At 37.5% G+C, this 23,996-nt stretch overlaps 3 protein-coding genes across 3 annotated transcripts; all 3 read right to left on the bottom strand.

The window, feature by feature from the left end:
• Positions 1–1,821: 1,821 nt before the first annotated feature.
• LOC138129380 (uncharacterized) lies at positions 1,822–3,575 on the bottom strand. Its single transcript, XM_069045668.1, has 3 exons — positions 3,557–3,575; positions 2,347–3,504; positions 1,822–2,279 (listed from the first exon to the last, which is right to left on the bottom strand). The coding sequence occupies exons 1-3, from the start codon at positions 3,573–3,575 to the stop codon at positions 1,822–1,824; spliced, it is 1,635 nt and encodes a 544-aa protein (XP_068901769.1).
• A 7,671-nt stretch (positions 3,576–11,246) lies between these two features.
• LOC138129379 (uncharacterized) lies at positions 11,247–11,942 on the bottom strand. Its single transcript, XM_069045667.1, has one exon. It carries the CDS (start codon positions 11,940–11,942, stop codon positions 11,247–11,249), a length of 696 nt encoding a protein of 231 aa, XP_068901768.1.
• Positions 11,943–12,532: 590 nt separating this feature from the next.
• On the bottom strand, positions 12,533–23,615 carry LOC138129378 (uncharacterized). Its single transcript, XM_069045666.1, has 3 exons — positions 23,211–23,615; positions 12,620–12,762; positions 12,533–12,578 (listed from the first exon to the last, which is right to left on the bottom strand). Exons 1-3 carry the CDS (start codon positions 23,613–23,615, stop codon positions 12,533–12,535), a joined length of 594 nt encoding a protein of 197 aa, XP_068901767.1.
• Positions 23,616–23,996: the final 381 nt, after the last annotated feature.

The following is a 23,996-nucleotide window of genomic DNA, read 5'->3' as shown; positions in this document are numbered from 1 at the left end:
TGGAATTAAATTGAATGATGAAAATCGAACGCCTACGTTACTGAATGAATTCTTTTTATTCTGTATTTAACGCTCTTATTTGATACGTTTTGTGGTCTGCGAATGGTGGGCTCGTATCTTCTGAGATGAGTATTTGCGGTGAGATGAACGACCGTAGATTTTTCAGATTTATTCGTTGATTGTTGACTGAAAGTGTTGATTAACGATTTGTCATTACAGTTACTAGTTCTCAGATTGAGACGGGTGTACTTGTGTTAGCACCTTTCAGAGTAACTTGTAATGTCACTAAATTATTGAGAGCATGGATGCAAACTATTGCTATTGCTTTAATCCTCCAGGAACGTCAACAAGAATTAAAAGTGATAGTAGCAAGCTGAGATAATTCACCACAACTCCCTCGATATAACACTCGACGAAAATTGGACATAACTTTTAATACACAAGTGGAAAAATCAAAATCATATTGGAAACTATTGACTCTTCTCAGGTCATTAATTCTGGAATGTTGCTCGTTTGGGAATTGTCATAGGTAAGCCTGGGCAAATATGCACTAAAAACTGACGATTATATCCCTACAGTGCATGATTTTTTTATTTTGGTTTAAAAAATGGTGTTTATCTTTGTTGTTGATTCTATTTATGAGGAAAAATGTTAAAAAAATTTACTATAATGTTTTTTGACTTTTTTAAAAGTTTTAATGGTTGCAGCAGATGTGCTACACCATGCATTTATCATTAAGAAATATTTATCAAATGATGGATTGATTTTATTTGTAAATTTATAAGAAAGAAAGCTTTATTGATGGAATAAATTGAAACAATTTTTAGTTTTGTTGAAACAAAGAGCAACGTGACAGTTTTTACAAAGAATATATGTAAAACCCTGCATTCTTGCATCTTTGTCTTACTTTTAAATATTTGGGCCAGTGCGCTGTTTGGTGTTTTCTGACCTCTTTTGGTGGAAGAGTTGCGGAGTTTGCTTTTTTTTCTTTTCTGCGATTCTGCCATCCAATGAAGTTGATGGTCTGCTTCTTTTCGGAGTTTGTTGTCCAAAATGACATAAACATTCTGCAATTTCTGCTCTAAAGGCTTCTAATGTCATTGTATTATTATTTCCGTTCAGCTTTTCTACGCGTCTGTATAAAAGCCAAGAATTAATAAGAGAATGTCCAGAAGGTGGTAAAAATTTTATTACGTCCCAGTATGCTGTCTAGGAGGTCCACACCTCCCATATGCTTATTGTATTCAATAATTGCACTGGGACAGGGAATCTGGACATGTTTCTTTTCTTTCTTATCAAACCTCTTTAGGGTAATTCCCTGTAGAGATGGCGCACCTTTTTTAAATTAAATGTTTTCATCAGATTTTCGTAGATTTTATTCAGAAATTTTAATGAGAGGTAGATACATATATATTTTATGTTATAAACGCAAACAAAACATATTCGTGTTTAAATTTAAGGACAAAAAAAATGTTTTTTAAAAATATTACATTTGGCATCTCTCCCATAGTACGCGGGAGAGATGCCCAACTATTATGGTAGAGATGCCCGTACTAATCTTACTTCTTTTTAAGAAGAATTTTTGCACATAGTTCGCAAATGTTTTCAAATTTTGAACAAGATTCGTGCATCCAACGTTTGCAATGAATACACTGTATCCAATCTTCCTTTTTCTTTGTTTGATGGTACTCCTCTCCACAGCCAATACAGGTAGTTTCATCATTTTCGCACTCATCCGTAGAATCATTTAGAGTGAATCGCATGATGCGTCATCACTTGAGGTACTTATCTGTCGCTTTTTGTATTGTTTATTTTGTTTCTTCAACACAGGCGTCTTTCCTTTGCCAGAAGTAGATGGACCTGGACGTGAAGAGAGCCTATTTTGTTTTTCTTCTTTGGCATCATTAATTTTTTCCGCTTAGATAAATTTTCTGGCGTTGTCAAAATTTCAGCAATTTTTTTTCCTCTTGATTTGATGATTGCCAATGTTTCTGGAACTGGCGCCTCTTCATTAAGTATTTTACCAGGTGTAATTAGATCATTTGCACTTTCTGCAGATGTAGAAGTAGACGGAGTAGGAATTGGAGTACTCGGTCGAGGACACGTCAACCTTTGATAAATTGTCTGACCGCGATTCTGTTGCTGTAGATCATCCGGCTGCTCCTCATTTTGTTTCTCCCGATCTTGAAAATTTTCTAGTCTTTGGTTAAATGTTTCTCTTTGCTCTTGACCCACGAATGCATAATCGGGTATGGCTAAAGGGTCATATGGGTATATTCCTATGAAAGAAAAAACACGCCAATAAAAATCTTTAGGTACCAAATTACAACGTCTGCTTAGGTATACCTGTTGCTGAAAAACCAGACACTGCGTTTTGGACAGTCGCTGATCTCCCCCAAGCTTGTCTTAATAAAGATCCAAACGCCAAACGAGAAATATTCCTATTGTCATGAGTTTTGACCCAATTGTGTGCAGCAGCATTAAAAGTAGATTTTAATGATTTAAACACTGATCTATCCAGTGGCTGCAAGTAATGTGTTGTGTGCGGCGGTAAACACAGCAAAATAATATCATGGTCTTCTGCAAACTTTAAAGTCTCCAAGTTATTACAATGCGATGCATGTCCATCGAATATTAAAAGAGTCTTTCCAGCACTTTTTCGAGGATAAAAATGTTCCTTTAGCCATTTCAAAAATATTTCAGAGTTAATATAGGCCGATTTCGGAGACATGTAAACTTGGGCACCCGGTGGCATGTCGTCCATAAATTCTTTTTTAAAATTTTTGCCTTTAAAAATGTATGCAGGGGGGAGAAAAACACCTTCCGCATTGCAGCATGTTATCACTGTTATGGTCTCACCCCTCTCACAAGCCGTTAGTGTAGTTACAGATTTAGACCCTTTTAGGGCTACGACACTTCCAGGCTTATTGTTAAGCTGCATACCGGTTTCATCCATGTTGTAGATGTTTGAAGGTTTATCAAAAAGTTCGTTTTCCTCTAAAACTTGGGCCAGTAGATGAAAATATTGTGTTACAGTTTCTCGATTCATTCCTACGTTACGATATTTAGAAAGTCCTTCCGCCTTCCTGATTACAAGTTCTGGATTTCGTCTCAAAAATGAAGTGAGCCAATCATAACCGGCTAAAGCTTTTTCTCTATTAAATTTGTGATTTATTTGTAGACGTTCGGCTAAACGGAAAGCCATTTCCCGTACATCTAATCTCGTTGGAGAAAAACCATGTTGCTGTAATTTTATAACGTGCCTAACTATTTTTTGTTCTGATTCAGCGCCAAAAATTGAAGATGGTCCCATTCCCGCTTTTACAGTATTGTTGGTATCAATTCTTCTTTTTAGGGTCCTCGGTGGTATGCCGTATGCTCTACTAGCTTCTCCTAATGTCATATTATTGTCTCTAACATTTTGAATCGCAGAGTTAAGTTGTTTCTCAGACCACTTTCCACGAGAGGGGCATTTTCTTTTATATTTAGTTGGCATAGCTGCCTCTAGAAACAAAGATAAAACTCAAAATTATCTGGAGGTAAACTGGCATCTTACCCGACATTACTTTCGGCATCTCTACCAAAATTAAGGGAGAGATGCCGATTAATTTTTTAAACTACCCGCTTAAAATACGGAGTGCATACCAAGAAACTCATAACCTGTTAACACTCCTCGACTTTCATTATAAATCTGTGGCGGTCGTGAAAAAGTAGGTAAGTCGAAAATGTTAATTTTTCATGGCAACGATTCAAAATTCCACATCATTGTGAAATTGTGAAAATCTGAATTATTTAACTCCATGATTTATTATTAAGGTGTAAACATCGTTAACTCATTTTTGAAATTATTTGACTTACCTACTTTTTCACGACCGCCACAGAAATTTAACCAGTTATAAAACGTGAAAAACACTGCATAGGAAAAAAATTGCTTACCGATGATAAAACTTTCAACTAAACCTAAATTAATTGTCGGGAAAAACTCGAAAACCGTTTAAGTTTAAACAGTTGGCTGAGGCTACTTTCTACACTTTGCTGAAGAAGATCACTGTACTGCGATTTAACCGACCTCTGTTCGTTAATAAAGAAATTATGGCCAATCGGCATCTCTCCCGCAAGCGCATCTCTCCCGGAATTACCCTACCTCTTGAAAAGGTAAAGACCCTGTATATAAGAAGAGTTACAATTTTTTTTATCTAACCACATAATAGAAGAAATGTCAAAGTTATCTACTGTGGCAACAAATTCTTCTTGAATACATTTTCTTGGGAAAATTTACAATTTGGTAGACGATTTTTTCTTATTGTCCCTAATGAAAAAATCCCCTGCTTGTAAAGGTAAATTTCAAGTGGAACGCTTGTATAGTAATTGTCAAAATACACTTTATGATTGACATTTTTTGGTATACAACGAGGCAGACGTGCTACAACATTAGCGGATGCACCCAGATCAGGTTCAGTTGACAATCTGTTTTTTTCTGCATTTTCTTGTCCAGAATATATCTCAAAATTGTAGGCATAACCAGACACACCGCCCAGGACAAATAGTTGTAGCCCCATTAATGTGGTTTGTTTGGCATGTATTGCTTTAGATAATGACGGGCTTTCCTAGCGCAAGAGATTCTTCTAATAGAACACTACATAGAAAATTTCTTGTTGAGGAAGTCAATAACTGGTCTGAGTTTATACAAGGGATCTTCATTGGTATGACCCTTTGGAAGTTGTTTAGAATTATAATTGAAATGCATTGACTTTCTAATTTTTTCAAATGTATTTACTGACATGATGTTTCTAATTTTATCAAAACCATATTTTTCAGACCAGTACTTTCGAGTACTGGACATATGTACTATTGACATATAAATACAAATGCCTATATATTTTTTAATTTCATTTATGGTTACGTTGAAAGGTTTATTTGGATTTTTTTGTGTGCTATATAAATTGGTTTTATCGCCAATTTTTTTATATAATTCTTCAGTAAAAAATAGCGAAAAAAGGCATATGGTGAAGATAAATTCATAAGTTTGTAGTGCCCAGATTCAAAATTCCACTTCACGGCTACCGAGTAGGCCTTGGTTTGTTTACCAAAAATGGAATCCAGTAGGCCATGGTCAAGAAATGACTTAAGGGATGGTGGGAGGAGAAAGCGGCCTCTTTCTCCTCCACCCTCGCTGGACGCAAGACGTGTTTTGTGCGTGCAGTGTTCTGTTTAAAGAAAAAAAAATCGTTTTTTTTTTGCTAATTCCCACTGCCATCCGCTGTTGAATTAAACGTTTTTCAGTCGCAAATTAACAGACGGAGTGTTTTCCCGTGAGATTTGGTGTAAACCAGTGATATTGAAGCTGTCCCATTTGGCGCCACTTTTTTCCCCTTTTGTCTCACGTGTTCCACTAATCTTTGTTCGAGCCAGGACTGTGCTTTGTGGTGATAGGTATGTTTTGCATGTAGAAAAACATTGTAAATATTAAATTCTGACATGTTAAATTCACAAATTTGTTAAAATCGTAATTTGTTCGTATCGGAAGAAAAGTTTGTGTCATGTAATTGGAAAAGCAGTTTAGAGCGACATCAGCGTTCGTTTCGTCACGGGTTGTAATAAATGTGCCGCACTTCGATAGGCATTGATTGGTGTTTTATAATTTGTTTATTTTTGTATTTTGTCGGGAAAAATTCGTTCATTCACCTTAATTCAAAAATCCACTTTGTCGGTTCGTTTGGCGTATGCGAGCGCAACGTGAGATTTGGTATTGTGTCTAATTTCTTGTTTGTCTTTATTTCTTTAGAAATTCATCGTTTGCTATTTCGATTTTGGTAAATTATGTATTTTGTGTTGCATCGTTTAATGCTGTTTATTTGTGTATATCTTTTATTTTGTTTTGTTGCCATCTTGCGTTGCTCGCTTCAAAAATTCAAAGTTATTGCAGATCAAATAATTAAATGAAATAAAAGTTTGGCGTCCCTCACATGTGTGTTTTATTTGCGGCACTCTTCCAACTGGAACCCTCATCGTTTGCATTCCGAACCTTTTTCCGCCAAAAGAAAGACACAACGTAGGGCTCCTCCGATTCGATGACGATCACGACCACATTTGTTACCGTTTTGCGCAGGTTCGAATATTTGGCGGAAAAAGTAATGTATTCAAATCATTACAAGTTCTTCCGGTAAACTATTCGTTCCATTAAATTTTATTTCTTCATCATCTATTTCCAAGTTTTTCTTTTTCCAAATAATATTATTGATGTCAAGATTTTGTTCTTCAATTTCTTCTTCCTCGGACATATGTTCCAAGTCATCCTCGCTGTCATAAAAATTTTCAGCAAGCTCTAAAAGTTGCCTTTCACTCAAAATTTTATTTCTACGATCCATCTGTAATAAAATTAATTGCAAGTGTACGAGCACTAACAACTAAATGTTGGGACAAAACATTTAATATTTCGTGCGTTATTATTTAAGAGAAGCAGTAAGATTTATAAAAGTTGTTTAACATGCATATGAAAGTTTTATTACTGAACAATGCATTGTATGTAACAAAAGTCGGTAATTAGGCTTACAAAGTAATTATAATTAAATAAATTACAAAAAACATGAAAAATTGTTGACAACTATATCTTGGGATAAAATCGATAATGTGCAGTTTAATATGGTGTTACATCTCCTTTTGCCCCAACAACCGCTGCTATTCTGGCAGGCATGGTTGTTGCTAAAGATTTACAAAACTCAGGTGTAAATTTAGTCCATATGTCTGCTAATTTTGACTTTAAATCTGGGATTGTTCTCTGAGGGTTATTTCGTAACTTCATCTTGTGCCAGAGTGTTTTAATAATGTTAAGGTCTGGGCTACTAGAAGGCCATGACAAAACTGTGATCCCCTTCTCAGAGAGCCATTTTTGTGTTGAATTGGCTGTATGACAAGAGGCTCCGTCTTGTTGGAAAATAGAATTTTCCTCAGCATGCAGCTTATTGATACTGGGAAGAAGACCATTTGTTAATATTTTTTGGTATTTCTCGGCGTTTACAATCCCGTCGATAAACTCAAAGTTGCCCAAGCCTTTTGCTGATATACCCCAAATCATCACCCCTTTTGGAAATTTCACGGTGCGTTTAATGCAGTCTGCATGAAAAGCGTCATCTTTTGACCTGATAACTCGTTTCCGAAAATCCCCCACACAAACATCGAATTTTGATTCGTCACTGAAAATAATTTTTGCCCAGTCGTCTACAGTCCATGATAGTTTGGATTTCGCTCATTCATATCTATTTTTCTTTTGTGTTATAAAAAGTTACTCTTAAATTGAAAATGTACACAATCTTTATGCCGTACCTTATAAAATTTTAGTCCAGATTTGTGTATCCATTGTATACAATATTCACGACATAGTTTTAATCCTGACCCTTCATTCGTTGATTTCTTGATGAAACTAGCCTAGGGCGGCCTGGACTTTTGCCTTTAACAACATCTCCGTTTTCTCGATAGTGTTTTAGGACGTTGAAAACAGTTGACTTTGCAATATTTAAAGATTCAGCGACCTGACGAACGGTGTTGCCTTGGCAATACAGTTTGACAATTATTTTTCGCACATCTTCGTTTGTTGCTGCACCCCGGACCATTTTTATATCAGTAAATTTGACAGATACTTGTACTCGTAGTTACCAAAAACAAAACTATGGACTTTTTAGGTGACAGTTGTTAATATCTACAGTGATGTGGGTCGAAAGATTGTCGCCAATAACTCTCCATTTGCAGATGCTGCCATCATAACTGTGACGTTTGTCTTTGATGAATCAATTATTCTGTCACAATGTTTCGAACCTCTTTCACAAACAACTAAAAATTAGTTTCATTATAATTTGCTATGTTCTGAGCTGGAACACCCGCCAGAGAACCTTTCAATGCTTCAAAATATTTTGTTATAACGTCAGGGTTAGTTTCTGCTCGATTCCTCCTTATATTTTGTGTTAAACGGGTTGTCAAATGTTTGTGACGTGAAAGAAATTTCTTCACCCAATCTCTACCTGACGTATTGCCTTGAAGATTTGCTCCGTGGAATAGCAAAAGTGAACTTCTCTTGGGGTGATTCATTGACAGCGATGGGTTTGACAATGAATGGTGACACAGTCTTGCGCTGATATTTTTTACGGCCGGTTTTATTACACGCGAAAGATTTAGCCGAAAAACGGTGAATATGGTCTACTCCAGGTCCGCTTATAGGGGGCTCTTCCAATTCATTTTGTCCCAGCAGTGGCATAAGTTCTGTTTGATTCTTGGGCTGATGATGCTTTATCCCCGTGCACATAGCATTGGATTCGATTGGCAACTGACAAAATTCTGTCCCACGGCAAATCCGAATAAAAGCGATACAAACTACCAATTTTTTCAATTGCGTACTCATTTACACTATCAAAATCGGAACTTTTCATGTTAGCAGCACGCACCAATTTTGTATGCCAGGTTTCATGGTCAGGGAATGCTGCGATTAAATTGTCGTCGAAGGTGGCCCAAGTTCTGACAAAAGGCCTGCAACCATTTTCCTCGCTCCAGCTTTCAATATCGTAATGTCGTCATCAATATTAATTTAAGAGCATGTCTATCGTTTTTTGTTTTTTAGGACTGGTAGCGTTGGATTTATGTCTGATTTCTACACTATTAATTTTTATATAATTATCAATTTGAAACCATAATAGTGTTCCAACAAAAACATATCGCGGTGGATGGGAGGAATGGAAACTTTCATTATAATGGGAATTAAATGACTCGCACGCATTCGTTGTTAGTGCGGTACTTGGGGACGCTTTTGTGGGGAAAACTCTGGATTATTGTCGATGTACGTATTGACCAGGTAATTTGTAAACTTTTTAACTCTGGAGTCGCTCGGAATTAAATCATATAAATCAAAGCAAAACAGTCACCAACCTCACTCCAAAAGTACTCGTATAACGCAGCCATTTTCCAATTTCTGACTCTTTGTCTTTATAATCAGCGGTCAATTCTAGTTGCTGAATTTTCCACCATCAAGCTTGTATCAAATGGAATCGGCATTCAATAATTATAACATTTGGCCAAATACACTGACCGGCACAAAAAACGACCCACTTTGAATTTTAACTAATTGATTGTCTGATTTTTTGGTATCATGTTTTATAGATAAGTGTTATTGAAGTAATTCTTTGCCAAAGAATATCCGACAAACAAAAACTTAAACACAACAAATAAGATTTTAATGAAAAATGATAAAAGCAATTTTTTAGAAAAATTTTAATGTTATGAAAAATTGCAAAATTTGAACAGTATTTTGAATTAGTACCTCGTATTGCCTCCGCGAGCCTGTATTACAGCCTCCATACGTCGTGGCGTTGATTCTACCACGTTCATTATGACCTGATCATCAAGAAGATGCCATTCTTCTTGAAGAACATGAAACACTTCCTCTAGGGTGGCTGGGGCGGGGATTCGAGCTTTAACTTTTTTTTATATCATGTCCCAAACATGCTCGATATGATTTAAGTCTGGAATCCTCGGAGGCCACTCCATGCGATTGATACCAACTTCATCTAGGAATTCATTAACAACTCTGGCCATATGTGGTCGTGCATTATCGTCCACCAATATAAAATTGTTGCCAATAAGTGGTGCAAAAGGAACCACGTGATTTAGAAGAACATTTTCAATGTACTTATGGGCGTTCATATCAATCAACACAAGCTCCGTACGCGCGTTTGCAGAAATACCATCCCACACCATGATCGAACCGCCATTAAGCAAAAGCGGGACTCATCTGTGAACAGTACTTGGCTCCACTGTTCCATATCCCAATTCACATGTTCATGTGCGAATGCAAGTCTGTTGACTCGATGCTGCCTGGTAAGCTCTGGGCCATGTGCAGGTCTTCTGGCCATGAAATCAACTTCACTAAGGCGTCTTGTGATAGTCCTATCACTTACATGCACATCTCGAACTTCAGCAAGGCGATTTCTGACTTCGACAGCAGTCATGGTCCCGTTACGTAGTATTGCTAGGGTAAGGAAACGGTCATCTCGGGCGCTTGTACATCTTTGGCGACCTGTTCCTGGCCGTCGACTGTAAGATCCAGTTTCCAAAAAGCGACCCCATGTTCTGCGGACACACGACTGCGTAATTCCAAGAGATTGTGCGACATAACGTTGAGATTGGCCATCCTGGATCAAAGCAACTACTCGGGCTGCGTTCTTCATTAATTGCCATAATTATCCAAAAATTGTCAAATTAAATCTTTTAACAGGTAAGAAACTGACAAAAACAACATGGAAGTACCGCACACTTTTCTAATAATTTATTTAAACAAAACAATTTGGTTGCGATGGTGACCATAGCACTTCCGATCATTGAAAATATCCCAACTTAACTATTATAAAAAAAGAATAAACACAAATATAATTTTAATATTATTTATTTAAAAAAATCATAATGAGTCGCTTTTTGTGCCGGTCAGTGTATTTAAAATAGCCTGATGTATCTCGTATAACGATTTCGATAGGCGCAAATGTTAACTGTCGACTTGAACACAAACTCGTTATGAACTGGAAACAGTGCTCATAATTCTGAGCAGTTTTGTCCGTCACAAGAGGCACATAATGTCCATTTTTATATCCGTGGACAGTAAATAATTGTTTAAAAAAATTTGTACAGTATGGAAACGTACCGTCCACGTAAATTCTTGACGATGTTGACAAAAATTTCAAATTTGTATGGCAAGAAAAAATTTACTCATTTTGATTGGTTTTACTTTGAATCTATTCAAGAGCATCATGTACATCGTTGGGTAATGACTAATAGGGATATCAACTTCTTCTTGCATTATATATGTTTCTTTTGATGCATCTATAATTAAAAAAATAAGTTCCTCTATAGTGAATATGGAAAAAGTGTTTTATCTTAAATCAATGACATTCAAGTGGGTTTGGGGATTTTCTTTGATGACATCGTGACATATCTTGGAAGGTCTGCTTGAAATTTCATCGGTTGCGTTTCGTTTCGCCGTCACACTAATAAATTGTCTTTGAAGTTTTTGCTCGTTGTATTGATGATTGTGGTCCGTACATTTTCGTATATTATACATTCTTCTTTTAGAAACTGCGAGCTGCAATTTAGGACTTAAGCTTTTAAAACCTTCGATCCTCACTGCAATTTGACATCAGCAGCTAGGAACCGAGCTGCTGCTCTCGTCTTACGCGTTTGCATCTATTTTTTCCCATATCCTCTCATCCTGTTCATTTTCTTTCATTATGACCGCTATTATTCCGCCGACACGTTTCCATTTTGCTCTGGAAACACCCGTGTCCCGTCAGGGCTCTCCGCGTTTTCTTTCCAGCGAAGGCCGTACGTCCACTTTCCGTCTTTCCCGGTTCCACAGCTTCTGCCATTTTCCAATGATCTTTCTCTTTTCCTCCTCTTTTATCGCCCTTGTTGTTCAGGCTCCTTTCCCAGCTCCGTCGTGGCGACCCGACCGTCACGCTAGAATTTCCACCGGAATCGTTGTTGCCAGCACCCGCACTGCCTCGGTACCGACCGTCCTGTATGCTCTGGCCATTGGCCACCCAGATGGCGATCTTCCTCTGGGCGCTCCTTAGTGCCTTTCGGTGCCTCTGGACCTTTACGCAGCCGGCCCATACTGGTGATCTGTACAGGATGATGTTGTCGATCACCGACGCAAGTATTCCTCTCCTGCTCTCCCGGGGCCATCCCGTTCTCGGGAGTATCCTCAGTAGACTGTTCGCGCTGCCATGAGCTTTTGCCACCGCCTTTTCCACATGTCTCCCGAAGGTCAGCCCCCGGTCGAAGACAATTCCTAGGTACCGTATTTCCTTCCCCGCCAGCTCAAGCTTTACGGGTGCGCATCTTTTCCTCCCGATCAGAAGCACTGCTTCCGTCTTCTCCGGAGCCAGCTCTAGTCGATTGACGATCATTCAACTATTGATCCTTTCGAGAGCCGCGTTAGTCTTCCGCTCCAGTGCGTCATCCTTTCTTGCGGTGACCACCAGCGCCTGAGCGTTCGCATACGCGCATCCGCGCACCGCGGTAATGGGACTTTCAGGACCCTGTCGTAATGTATATTCCACAGAAGCGGCCTCAGAACAGATCCCTGTGGCACTCCGGCGGTGACCTCGATCTTGCCTTGTCCATCTGTGAGAAATAACCTGTCGCAAAGGTAACTCCGGGATATACCTACCAAATATCTAGGCAGTTTCCTGCGCTCCATCTCCTGTACCACACCTGACAACGGCGCTGAAGTGAATGCGTTCCTGACGTCCAGTGTTACAAGCGCGACGAGATTTCTCGTTTTGAGCGGTTTCTTTGTCCTGCCTGCGCGATATCTAAAACGCGCCTGGCAGCTGTGACTGTATACCTCCCCAAGGTGAAGCCGTGCTGTCTCATGGAGAGCTCCGCCGCGTCCTGCAGCTACTTCATTATCCTGTCGACCAGAATTTTTTCCAGCAGCTTACCCAAACCATCCAGCATGCATATAGGCCGGTATGCATCCAGATTGGTCGGGGTCTTATTCGGTTTTGGAATAGGCACCACCCTTGCCATCTTTCACCTTCCTGGGAACGTCACGTTTCTGAGTGCGTGATTCAGTACTCACCTTACCTTGTCGGGAGTGCTCGTGCAAGTGACTTTGACGATTTTTGGCGGTATGCCGTCAGGGCCCGGCGCTTTCTTGCTTTTAATCTTGGCCGCTTCCCGTTTCATCTCCTCAGGTGTTATTTCGAGGGCATCGTGGTACGGCTACAAGAGTGCCCAGACATCACTGTCTACCTCTTCTCAAATTTCCACTTCTCTTTCTTGGCACGCGCGATGGGCGTCACTAGTTTTCTTTTCTCGCTCTTGGACATTAAGAGCGGCTTTTCAAGAATTCACGGAAATTTTTCCAAATGTTGTCCTTTATGAACACTTTTCTGAGGTTTTGGCGTAGACAGTTCGCAGATTTCGAGGAAGTGGCAGTGTGCAACGGAAGCCTGGAAGTGGTCGACCTAAGGTTCGTACTGAGGAAAATATTGAAACTGTCGAACGGAAGACGAACCCCAATTATCTCTCAGGCAACTGTCGCAGCATACTGAGCTATCAGTGTCAACTTGTCAAAGAATTGTTCGAAAAGACCTTGAAAATTCAGTAACATCTGAAAGATACCGGGACAACATTCTTGATGTTTTGATCAATCAACTCCACGATGATGAATTGGCTAATGGGTATTTTCAACAAGACGGGGCTACAGCACGTGAGACTCTTCGTTATTTGTGACAATTTTTTGACGATAGGTTGATCAATCGAGATCTCTGGCCTGTAAGAGAACGACAGATCTTACGCCGTTTGATTATTACCTGTTTCCTCACTTAAAAAAACACCGTTTTCAAGGAACCTGTCCACACAATTGATGATTTGAACATCAGAATTAGGGAAGAATACGAACTTTGTCAGTAATGCACTCAAAAATATTTTCGGAAAGAATCTATGCATCGGGATATTATAAGTTAAAATAATAAAAAAATATATATAATACAAATAACAAATGAACTTATTACATATTATCTGCGTGGTCTGAAACATCAGACTGTGTTCCCAAGTCCCGGGACCAAAATTTTTTCGGGACTTCGGGACCAAAGTTTAAGTCCCGGGACTAGTCCCGAAGGTACCGAAATCAGAATAATGCAGTAAATTTGCTTCAAAAAAATAACAGATACATGTTTTAGGAAATAAAGTATTTTATTTAAATAATGGTACATGCGTACATGACTACATGGTACAACAAAATGTAACTTTATAAAACGAAAAATAAAATATGACCAATGTATTAACCTAAGCAGTAACAAAAAAAAACAAGGGTTTAAAGACAAAATTAACCTGCATGCTCAGAATCTGAATCTGATCCTAAGTTAATTATAAATGGTGGACAATTGTCCACACTACAAGTACCCATACATTTAACCCAATCATCCCTTATAATCTGCTCACAGTGTTTTATATAATTGATCCACATATCTTTCGTCCATAAAGACACAGCTTCAAGCCACACATTAGCCACCTTATCTTTCGATGAAGGTCTAGAATGTACATGCTTGTTGTAATAGTTCTTATAAAAACTCCATGCCAATTCAATTGGATTATATTGACAGTGGTATGGAGGTAATCGCAAAACTTCATGACCATGTCTTTTTAACAATTCAGCTACCTCATACTTGATGTAATTTTGATCGGCCGAAAATGGTTTTATTAAATCATACAATTGTTTTTTTGTAAAATTTGCTTCAAAAGCTATGTTGTGATCAGTTAACCACTGCTGCATAATAGCTTTTTTGGAAGTAGAAGATGGTGGTTTGTTTAATTTCATAGAATGGTATGGAGCATTGTCCATAACAACTACCACCTTCCCTTACAAATTAGCCACAGCAGGGATTAACAGATTTTTCACCCATTTCATAAATATTTCCCCTGTCATCGTTTTGTGATAATCTCTAGCATTAATTTTGCTGCCCAAAAATAAATTACACTGTGGCAGAAATCCAGAAGCACAACCTGCATGCAAAATCGTGAAACGTTTTCCTTCACTTTTAAATTTTTTTGCAGAAGGGTTACCTCTCAAGTCTGTTTTGTGTATTCATTGACGAACTTGGCTACCGTTCTGATAAATCCAAGTTTCATCAAGGTACACAAAACAGACTGGTTCAGTTTCCGACGCTTTCAACAATTGTAAATACCTTCGCAAAAATTTAATTTTTTTCCCCGTTAAATGTGGTTGTTTTATTAATACTTTTCTCCCATCTGCGATCTTATATATGTAACCCATGGATTTTAAAATAGTAATAAACGTGTTTCTGGATTTTTTGAAATCCAACTCGCTTCTGGCATAACTCAAAAGGTCATTAATCGTAAAATATTCTCCTTTTTCATGATAATAAAAAATTTTGTAATTTATTTCTTCTTTACAATAGACACTAGTAAATTCTTCACTTTTCCCACGTCCTTTGGGTTTCTTATTTTCTAGATTTAAACGATTTTCTTTTTTAAAAAGGATTGTCTACCGTTTTTTTCAGAAATCTGTAAAATCAAATACCTATTTCAAAAATTTGCTTTTTGTAAAACTTGATCATTAAGAAATCTGTATTAAAATATGGTATTATTATAAATTAGCGGTCTTTGCTAAACTACCCTTGTAGTAACACCAGAAATCGCCTTTTTATAAAGTCGTAAAATTAAAAGGTTCTTAACAAGCGATGAACTCACGGAAAATATTCGCATTAGTCTTATGATAATTTTCGATTTATTTAAATGTAAGGCAGCAAATTCCTTGTAACAATTATAAATTGCTATTTTTTCTCTAACTGATACATGTTTCTTCATTTCATAAACAATTTTTGGCGGCATATTTATAAAACTTGATTTTGCGCAAAAAAACGTCAACATCAATGGGTTACCAAGCATCTATTTTTTGACAGACGATAGCCAACTTTTTTTTTCAAATTACACTCTATATATTTTTTTATTGGTTCTTATAAAGAATCTTCTTCTGAATATTCGTACACTAAAAGAAAAAAGAAAAAATTTATTTTAATTGAAAAAATTGAAAATCAAAAATCAAGTAATCAAATTTGTAAACAATACAAAATCTATTCTAGTTGCTCAAAATTTCCTCAATGCTGTTGCAAACACTCGATACCTTCTAGAAATGCCCACCTTTGCATTCAGTAAAAAATTTCGGGGTTTTTCTTGACATACTCGCACTTTTTTTTAACTCTTTTTGGGTACCTGGTGGGGTCAAATAAACATTGTCTCGAAAGTTTCGAATGAATATAAAGAAATCCAATGGATTTAAATCTGGGGATCTAAAAATACAAAATTCATGCATGCATTAGGGTAAACAGTACAGTGATTGGCACCTTAAGAACTAGACCAACTTTTATTTATATTTAACTGCTGTATTATAATGTTGAACAGATCTGCGATGTGACCATGGCATTCAAAATTGTTATAGATTCAATATCTAGTAGGTGATTTTCCGAAATTTCACTATTAATTCAGTAAACAATCCTTGGGAGTATAAAGTTGTCTAAATTTCTGTTATTGGCACTAGACTGATAGTAATTGTCCCCCCTAGGCGGACAGTGATTGGCACGAATGATTTCTGTTTCAAAAAGTGTATGTACTTTGTAGACGTAGGTGGTAAGCAGAACAGGTAAAGGCTAGCTGGCAAGTAAGTAAATAATAATCTGTTTATAATATATCTTTAATTAGATAGTGTCATAAAAATGTATTTTGTAATTATAAATAAGTATACCTAAATATTTATTTTTTACATTTACAGGTTTTACATGTAAACGTTTCGTCAACTGAAATGTCAAAAAGGCGATGATTTTTAATGCAAGATTCATGATAAGTTCGATTACAAATCGAACATTTAAATCCATGACAGGAAACATTTATACTACGAACACAAATATAACATATTTCCCGTTTGATTAAATTTCCTCGAACCTCGTACTGTTTGCCTTCGTCATTTTCTTTTTCATTTTCTTCAAATAGAGTTTTTTTTGCAGCCTCAATGGCTTCATTTAATTGGATTTTCGATATTATATCTAGATCCTCATTAGCATCCGCGTTAAAATCAGGGTCAACAGCTTTATTTATTTGAATGTTTGATATTACGTTAATTTTTTGAAGGCATTTTTTCGAATCCAATATCTGCTTTTCGGTATCCTTCTTATCATTTGTAACTTTCTCCGTCTTGTCAGATGTCCCAACTTTTTTCACCAACAAATCACTATTAGACTTTCTATTGCTTTTGTTTTTATTGTTTTTTGTTTGTTCCTTGAATTTCTTTTTGTTCAACTTTTCTAACTCATTTTCTTCTTTCTTCTGTATTCGTTTGCGTTTTCTCTCTTCCTTTTCTTTTTCTGTATTTTTTTTTCTCTCTTTTTTCTGCCTGCAAATTTTTCCACTGTTCAGATGTTAGTACAAAAGGCATTCTCTCTGAATTTCTGTTGCCTTTCCTGATGGGACTCTCTGGCCATACTAAATAATCTTTAATTGACGAAGCATTACTTATGTTTCCTAGTGCTTCATTTGACAAATCATTTGTGAGAACTGCTGATTCTGTCACTAAAGAGAATGTAGGCGATAATTCTTTCTTTAAAGGCGTACTAATTCATGACTCATCTAATTCATTTGCTTTATTAAATAAATCTTCAGTCGCGAATTCATTTTCTGAAATAAATACACAAATATCTAAATCAAGGAAAAATTGTAACTATAAAAGCAAACTCACCTGTAACAACAGGAGGTCCTGATAATTTTTCCTTTAGGGGCGAACACATTTGTGAGCCACCTTGAAAGATTATTGGCATTTCTTCAAAGTTGAATCCTTCGTCGGTAATATTATTTGTGTCACATTCATCTAATTCTGTGGTAACTACATCAACTGCATCTGAGTTGTTTTCATCAGTTGCTAAACCGTATTCATTTAACAATTTTTGCAATACCCAAAATTCCTTTGATTCCGCTTTAGTTGCTGGATCGGCCGTTTTTAGTTTGCGAATTAAATTATCACCCACTAGTTCTTTAAATCTTGAATAAGATATTGCAGTAGCCTCATTTTTTTTTGGGATTGGGTCTGTATTTATTTTCCCCAGACATTTTGAATAATCTATGGCATTAGGATTCTATGGACACAAACCAGTAGTTATAAAACCGTTTTGAATAATTTCAGGCTTCATGTAAGTGTTCATTACTATTTGTAAAATAGGAGCAAATTTCTCTTGGGTGAGGGCCTCCGAATTATGTTGCCTTCTCCAATCTAATACACCCTTCTTCCAATAAGACTTAAGAGGTTTAAATGTGGATACGTCTGCCGGTTGTAAAATTCGTGTGGAGTTTCCATAAAGGCAAACTAGAATAATATTCAGCTGGGAGCAGAGATCACTGAGCTGATACGACGTGTGTGTACTGTGGCCATCCACAAATAGGATAACTGGGAATTTTGTACCTTTTTTAACAAGGAATGGATGAAAAACGTTAGCTATGTACTCAAAAAAGAGTTCAGTTTTCATCCACCCATTAGAGCTCATGCCTATGCCCCACGAATCAGGTACTGAAGCAGCAGTTGAAGCAGGCAAACGTTTGTATGGATAAATAATAAATGGCGGCGTTACTTCTCCTGCAGCACATAACGTAAATAAGACAGTTAAATTGGATTTTGCTGGAGCATTATCGATCTCGTACACATTCCTAGCACCTTTAAGGGCTAAGACAGTCTTGTTTTTTGGACATAACATAAAGCATGTCTCGTCTGCGTTAAAAACTCTGTCGGGACATTCCAGAATCCAGAATAATTTTCTTCTTTCAAGTACGTTTCAATATCCAGAAACCATTTTCGAATATTTGCTTCACTAACCTTCGAACTGGCAGCAGTCACGGCTTCAGGTACTCTTTCACACAATGCAGGATGTCTCTTCAAAAATGCTTTGTACCACCCATCACCCGGCATATTATCTTTGAAAGGGTTGTCCCTTGGTTTCTCATCTAGAAATGATTTGACGCTGACTTGCAAGTCTTCCTTTCTTCGCGGAAAACCTTTTCGATGACTCTGAAGAACCCAATCAACTAGAATTTGTTCTTCTTCCTTTGAAAGAATCGGACTCGGTCCAAATGTTGTTTTGGTGAATTTTTGACTCAATCGAAATTGCAGTGTTGAACGTGGTATTCCATATTTCTTTGAAGCCGCTTTTTTTGATACACCATTATTTAATATGTCTTCTAAAGCCTTTGATATTGCTTCTTGGTTATATTTTTTCTTATATCTTGAGCCCTCAATTACTTTCGGCATGACGATCACCTATACAATATTTCACGAATGCAGTAATTGGCACCCAACTAAACAGTTATTGTCAGTGACGGATTTTGACACGAAAATTCAACAAATTTCGCAAGATAACTTAAATTGTATTTTATTGAGATGATTTTTATCAAAAAATATTTTATAGTCAATAATATATGTAGATATTGGCACCTATGTGCCAATATCTAAAAAGTGGTCGTTTTTTCATACAGTGATTGGCATTACTCAAAATATCGATAAAATATAGAATAAACTGTCAACTGAGCTCACATTGTCATTTATAAATGTTTAAATTATTGTTACTCACCAGTAATAACCTCTTGAGTCTGATAACGCACAAGAACAACGCATCCAACAATGGCGCAGAACCTTACAAATTTCGTTAAAACTGAACGTTAGCACGGCAGAACTTAAACACGTGTCACACATTCAACCAGTGCGAACGCTATGGTGGATGAAAAACGTCACAACTAACAACATAAATTTATCATAGATGTCGCTACATAATGGAACTTTGAAAAAAATTAAACCCTCCCCTATTTACTTATTAAATTCACTTTTCTTGCATGAGTGCCAATAACTGTAGGAGTGCCAACGACTATGCTGTTTACCCTATGTGGTATGACGCCGTCCTGATGAAACACGACTCTATTCACTACTGCTAATGGTATCTCATCCAGAAAGTTGCTTATTTCGTTTGATTTAGATAACACATTGGTAGTTGAAATTCAAAAAGGTATACTATTATACTCATGTCACATCGTGAGGAAGTTCCTTAACATTGACACAGAACATAATACACAACAAAGTCAAAATGCGGAGGCAAGACGCCGGTAATTATGTTGATAAGCACTGCACTATTACTTGATAGTAATATCCGTAATAGTGTATGTATTCCGGCAAAATTGCCGTGCCGCCGGGTGGAGGTGGGATAGTAAAATATAATATTTTATTTGATTGAGACTGCTATCTCCAAAAATGCCACACCATACGTTAACATTAAATCGTCTTTGGAAATTTTCTTCCACAGCAACATTATTATTATTATTATCATCAAACTGTTTTGACAAATGAATATTCAGAGTTTACTTAGTCATTTCGAGCATTTAGAACAAACTTCTCTCTTGTTTATTTTGGTCACATGATTTTTAAATTTTGTACATTTACTCTTTAATTTCTTGACTTTTGTTTAATGAATGGGTATAGTTCTTGGCATTTTTATATTCAGAAGACAAATCTCTACAACACTGAATAAAAAAAAATGTACAGTGCTATTTGAAAAAAAGAAGCTGATGTTCACCTGTCAAAAACTGGACGCAAGAATTTTTTTTTTATTTAGTTGGTATTGAAGTGTTTTCAAAATTATTTCATTTGATGTGTCAATTATTCAAATCGGATAAAAAATAAGCAAGATACAGCATCAAAGGTTTTTCGTCAGTCACCCTGTATACACAGTAACCCTAACAACATCAAAATAGCCAACTAAATTTGCATGGACACAACTTTTAGTTGATTTCCTTTAAGGAATACTAAATATTTGTTTGAATATTTTGAAAATTATAAAATAGAATAAAACGTTGTATGTACCGCGGGCATAATTGTCGATTATGGCCCTCGGGAATTTAAAAGCCCTCGTTCCTCGGGCTTTAAACATTCCCTCGTGCCATAATCTCCTGATTATGCCCTTAATAAATAACTATTATTTAGTAACAATTTCGGATCTTCCAATTGTTTTATGCAATGTCTAATTACCTCAAAATTTGCTTTGATAAATGCCGTCGGCAAAAATTTCTGGACATTTTTCAATAGCGATACAACTTTCAGAGTTTTTCTGTCATTCGAGGTTATGTTTGACTTGAATCGTTCAAGTGTTTTGAGTTTCATCACGAATTTTTGATAAAATTTGTCAAGTGACGATAAAATAGTCCCTCTAACTTATTCAGGAAACCACAGACAATTAAACTATAGTAAGACTGTCAAGTGGGATTACATTTTGTTGGGTGTCTATTTTGGGCCTTGGGCATAACAGGAAGGATTAGATTCTCTACAGTGGGATTTTCAATCGTAGAATTTTCAATTTGTTCAGCTGGTCTCTTGAAGTTTGTTTGTCTTCAAGAAGAAAAATCGACGGCAGGGAGTATTTATTGAGTTTTGTTTTTTGAGTAAAGAAATTGTTGCTAAAATGTTTCTCGCAAATAAAGGCATTAGGTATCTATTTTGAAGGGTGGTGCAACATTTACCTAAAGTTTCTATCCATCCTTTCCTTTGTTCTTCTAATTTTGGAAATTTAAAATGTTTATTTTTTATCGCCGATCTTGTTTACAAAGCATTTATGTTTAATTTTTCCCATATCCAAATACCGGGTGATCAAGAAGGACTGTTTAAGTTGGCAGTACAATTAAGAAAATTTTTTAATTCGGTTATTTATAACACTGCAACTGGATATGTTTTGTTGGTTTATTTTACAAATATCTGATATAGGTATAGCATTAACAACGACAAACCACCAACAACCGGAAGTTACTCCTGTTATACGATTTAAAATACGAGCCAGTGTTACCAACTTAAACAGTCCTTCTTGATCACCCCGTATATAAAATAAAAATTGCGATCTGAAAAACCATATTTCGTACTTTTTCAAAAAGAAAAAGATAACTTACCAAATAAAAAGATAGCGAAAAATTATCTCAAGATACTGGTTTGAAGTAATTTATTTTGTAGAACAATTTATAGAATTTATTGACTAAACCTTGACAGAAATTAGAAAATTCTAAATTACTGATGACATTATTAATTAATATTCAAATCAACCTTCTTTTTAAACGGAAATTCCCGATCGGATTAACGAGTAAGTTCGGTAATTTAGTTTGGCCTAACGCTAGAGCAGCGCTAGTGTTGTCAGTGTCTCCCATGTTTTATACGGGTTTTAAAAGTCTTAATTCTTTTGATGGTCTGTGCAGAAAACAACGAAGGTTTAAACAACAAAGTAAAAGGACTGTAATTGTGAGTAAAAATAAAATAAAACATCCAAGAAGTTGCTCAAAATGCCTGCCACCGTTTGCAACGCAAACTTTTCAGCACGACGTGCCCAAGAAAGCCGAACTAGATCCAGAATCCCTCTGTTTTGAGGAATTTCCTGAGCGGCGTTTTGAACTTGCAGTTGAAGTTCTTCAATTGTATTAACTGGACTGACGTACACAAGTTGCTTCATATGTCCCCATACGAAAAAATCGCACGGGTTCAAATCTGGTGACCGAGGAGGTCACAAAATTGGACCAGCACGACCTATCCAACAATTTGGAAAAGATATATCCATCCATGTCTTAACCTGCCCAGCGTAATGAGGTGGTGCACCGTCGTGAAGGTACCACATTTCTCGCCCAATTGCCAGAGGACCCCCTCGAGTAATTCGGGCAAAACTTCGTTTAGAAATTGAAGATAACCGTCTACAGTCAAACGACGGGGTAACACATAGGGACCTATAAGGTGATTTTCAATAATCCCAACCCACACGTTAAGTGAACAAGACTGTTGAAAGTGACGTTCTTGGATTTCGTGAGGATTTTCTTCACTCCAAATGTGGGTATTTCGACTGTTAAAAACACAATTTCTCGTAAAACCAGCTTCATCCGTATCCAAAACATAACTTAAAAAGTTATCATTTTCGGTTTGTTTATTACGAAGCCATCCACCAAATCTTACACGCCGAGGTAAATCTCCCGGTTTTAGTGCCTGAACTTTTTGGATGTGGTATGAATGTAGTCATTGCTCCTTTAGGGTCCGCCAAACTACAAATTGAGAAACTCCGAGTTGATTTGCTAGACGCCGAGTACTCGTTCGTGGCTGGTTTTCAATTTCATGGAGAATTTCTTCTTCGGCAGCTAAAATACGATCTTCTTCTTGACGGCCAAGATCACGCTTATTCATATTGAAACTCCCGAAATCGCGTAGATAGTGGATAACATTCACAAACGTTCGTGCATTTGGAAGTATCCTTTGGGGAAACCTTTTTTTTTTCGGGAGGAGGGGAAATACGTTACGTACAACCTCCAGGACACCAGAATGCCCTGGAGAGTGTGGGACTCCTCGCCATGGTAGTCGGGGCGAGACTACCCACTAAAACCTCTCCTCGTATCCTCTCCCAGGTACTCGGAACCGCCGTTCGGCATTACTTTAAGTACCTGGTGTAGTGTCTAAGGCGGCTGATCATCCGCTGTCGTCCCAGCATCTATCTCTCTCTGCGGTTCTCTTTCTTGTCTAAGTTGGGTCTCGTTTCCTTGTCCTTCCTTCCACTCTCTTCTGGCTTTTTCAGTGCTCGTCGGAAGACTACACACTTTCCACTTCCGACCTTGTGGCCGGGTCTATTGCACTGGATGCAGTACTCTTCATTTTTGCATCCGTTTTCCCTATGTCCCTCCTCGCCACATTTGCGACAGAGGTTCCGCTTGTCGCCTTCGGTGCACTTGGCCCCCACGTGGTCGTATTTCCAGCACCTGTAGCACTGGTAGAGTCTGATCCTTTCTTCGACAGAACACCTCGCGATGCCGACCCTTATCCATCCGTCTTTTATAATTTTTTGCGCGTCTTCTTCATTTATGACTAGTGTCACCGCCAGCATATCATTCGCGTTCGGCCTGAGTTCACTTAGTCTGAAAGTCTTGTTTTCCAGGGTTCCTACCTTACTTTCTATCGCTTTGACCACCTCGTCCCTTTCAGTCAGCGCATACATCCCCCGGATATGCAGCGCCTTCATGCTCCCCTCGTTGCCTGCCTTCCGCACCTTAATGGTATCGGAGGCGCCCCGTATGGGTTTACTCAGAGCTTCCAGGTTCTCGTCGCTCAAGTAAATTTTTAGTTTCAGACAGAACGTTCTTTTTTGTTCGGGTTTGTGTTATCGGTCTGCTGGTGACCTCGCTTGCCAACCGGCCGGTCAAACCGATGTTGTTGTTCTTATTATATTATTTATCTTGTGTGCCCTCGTCTACCGCGCGACTTCTCCTTCTATTCGAATTTTCCTTTTTTTTTGGGAAGCGAGGTCAGGCCCGAGGGAACGGTCCCGCCGATCGTGGGTGGCGTAGAAGATTAGCGTCGAGCACGATATCGGACTTCACTTTCGGTTCCCCCCCCCCCCTTT

Source organism: Tenebrio molitor, chromosome 4 (assembly GCF_963966145.1).
Source record: "Tenebrio molitor chromosome 4, icTenMoli1.1, whole genome shotgun sequence".
NCBI lineage: Eukaryota > Metazoa > Arthropoda > Insecta > Coleoptera > Tenebrionidae > Tenebrio > Tenebrio molitor.
This window is presented reverse-complemented; position numbering and strand designations above follow the sequence as displayed.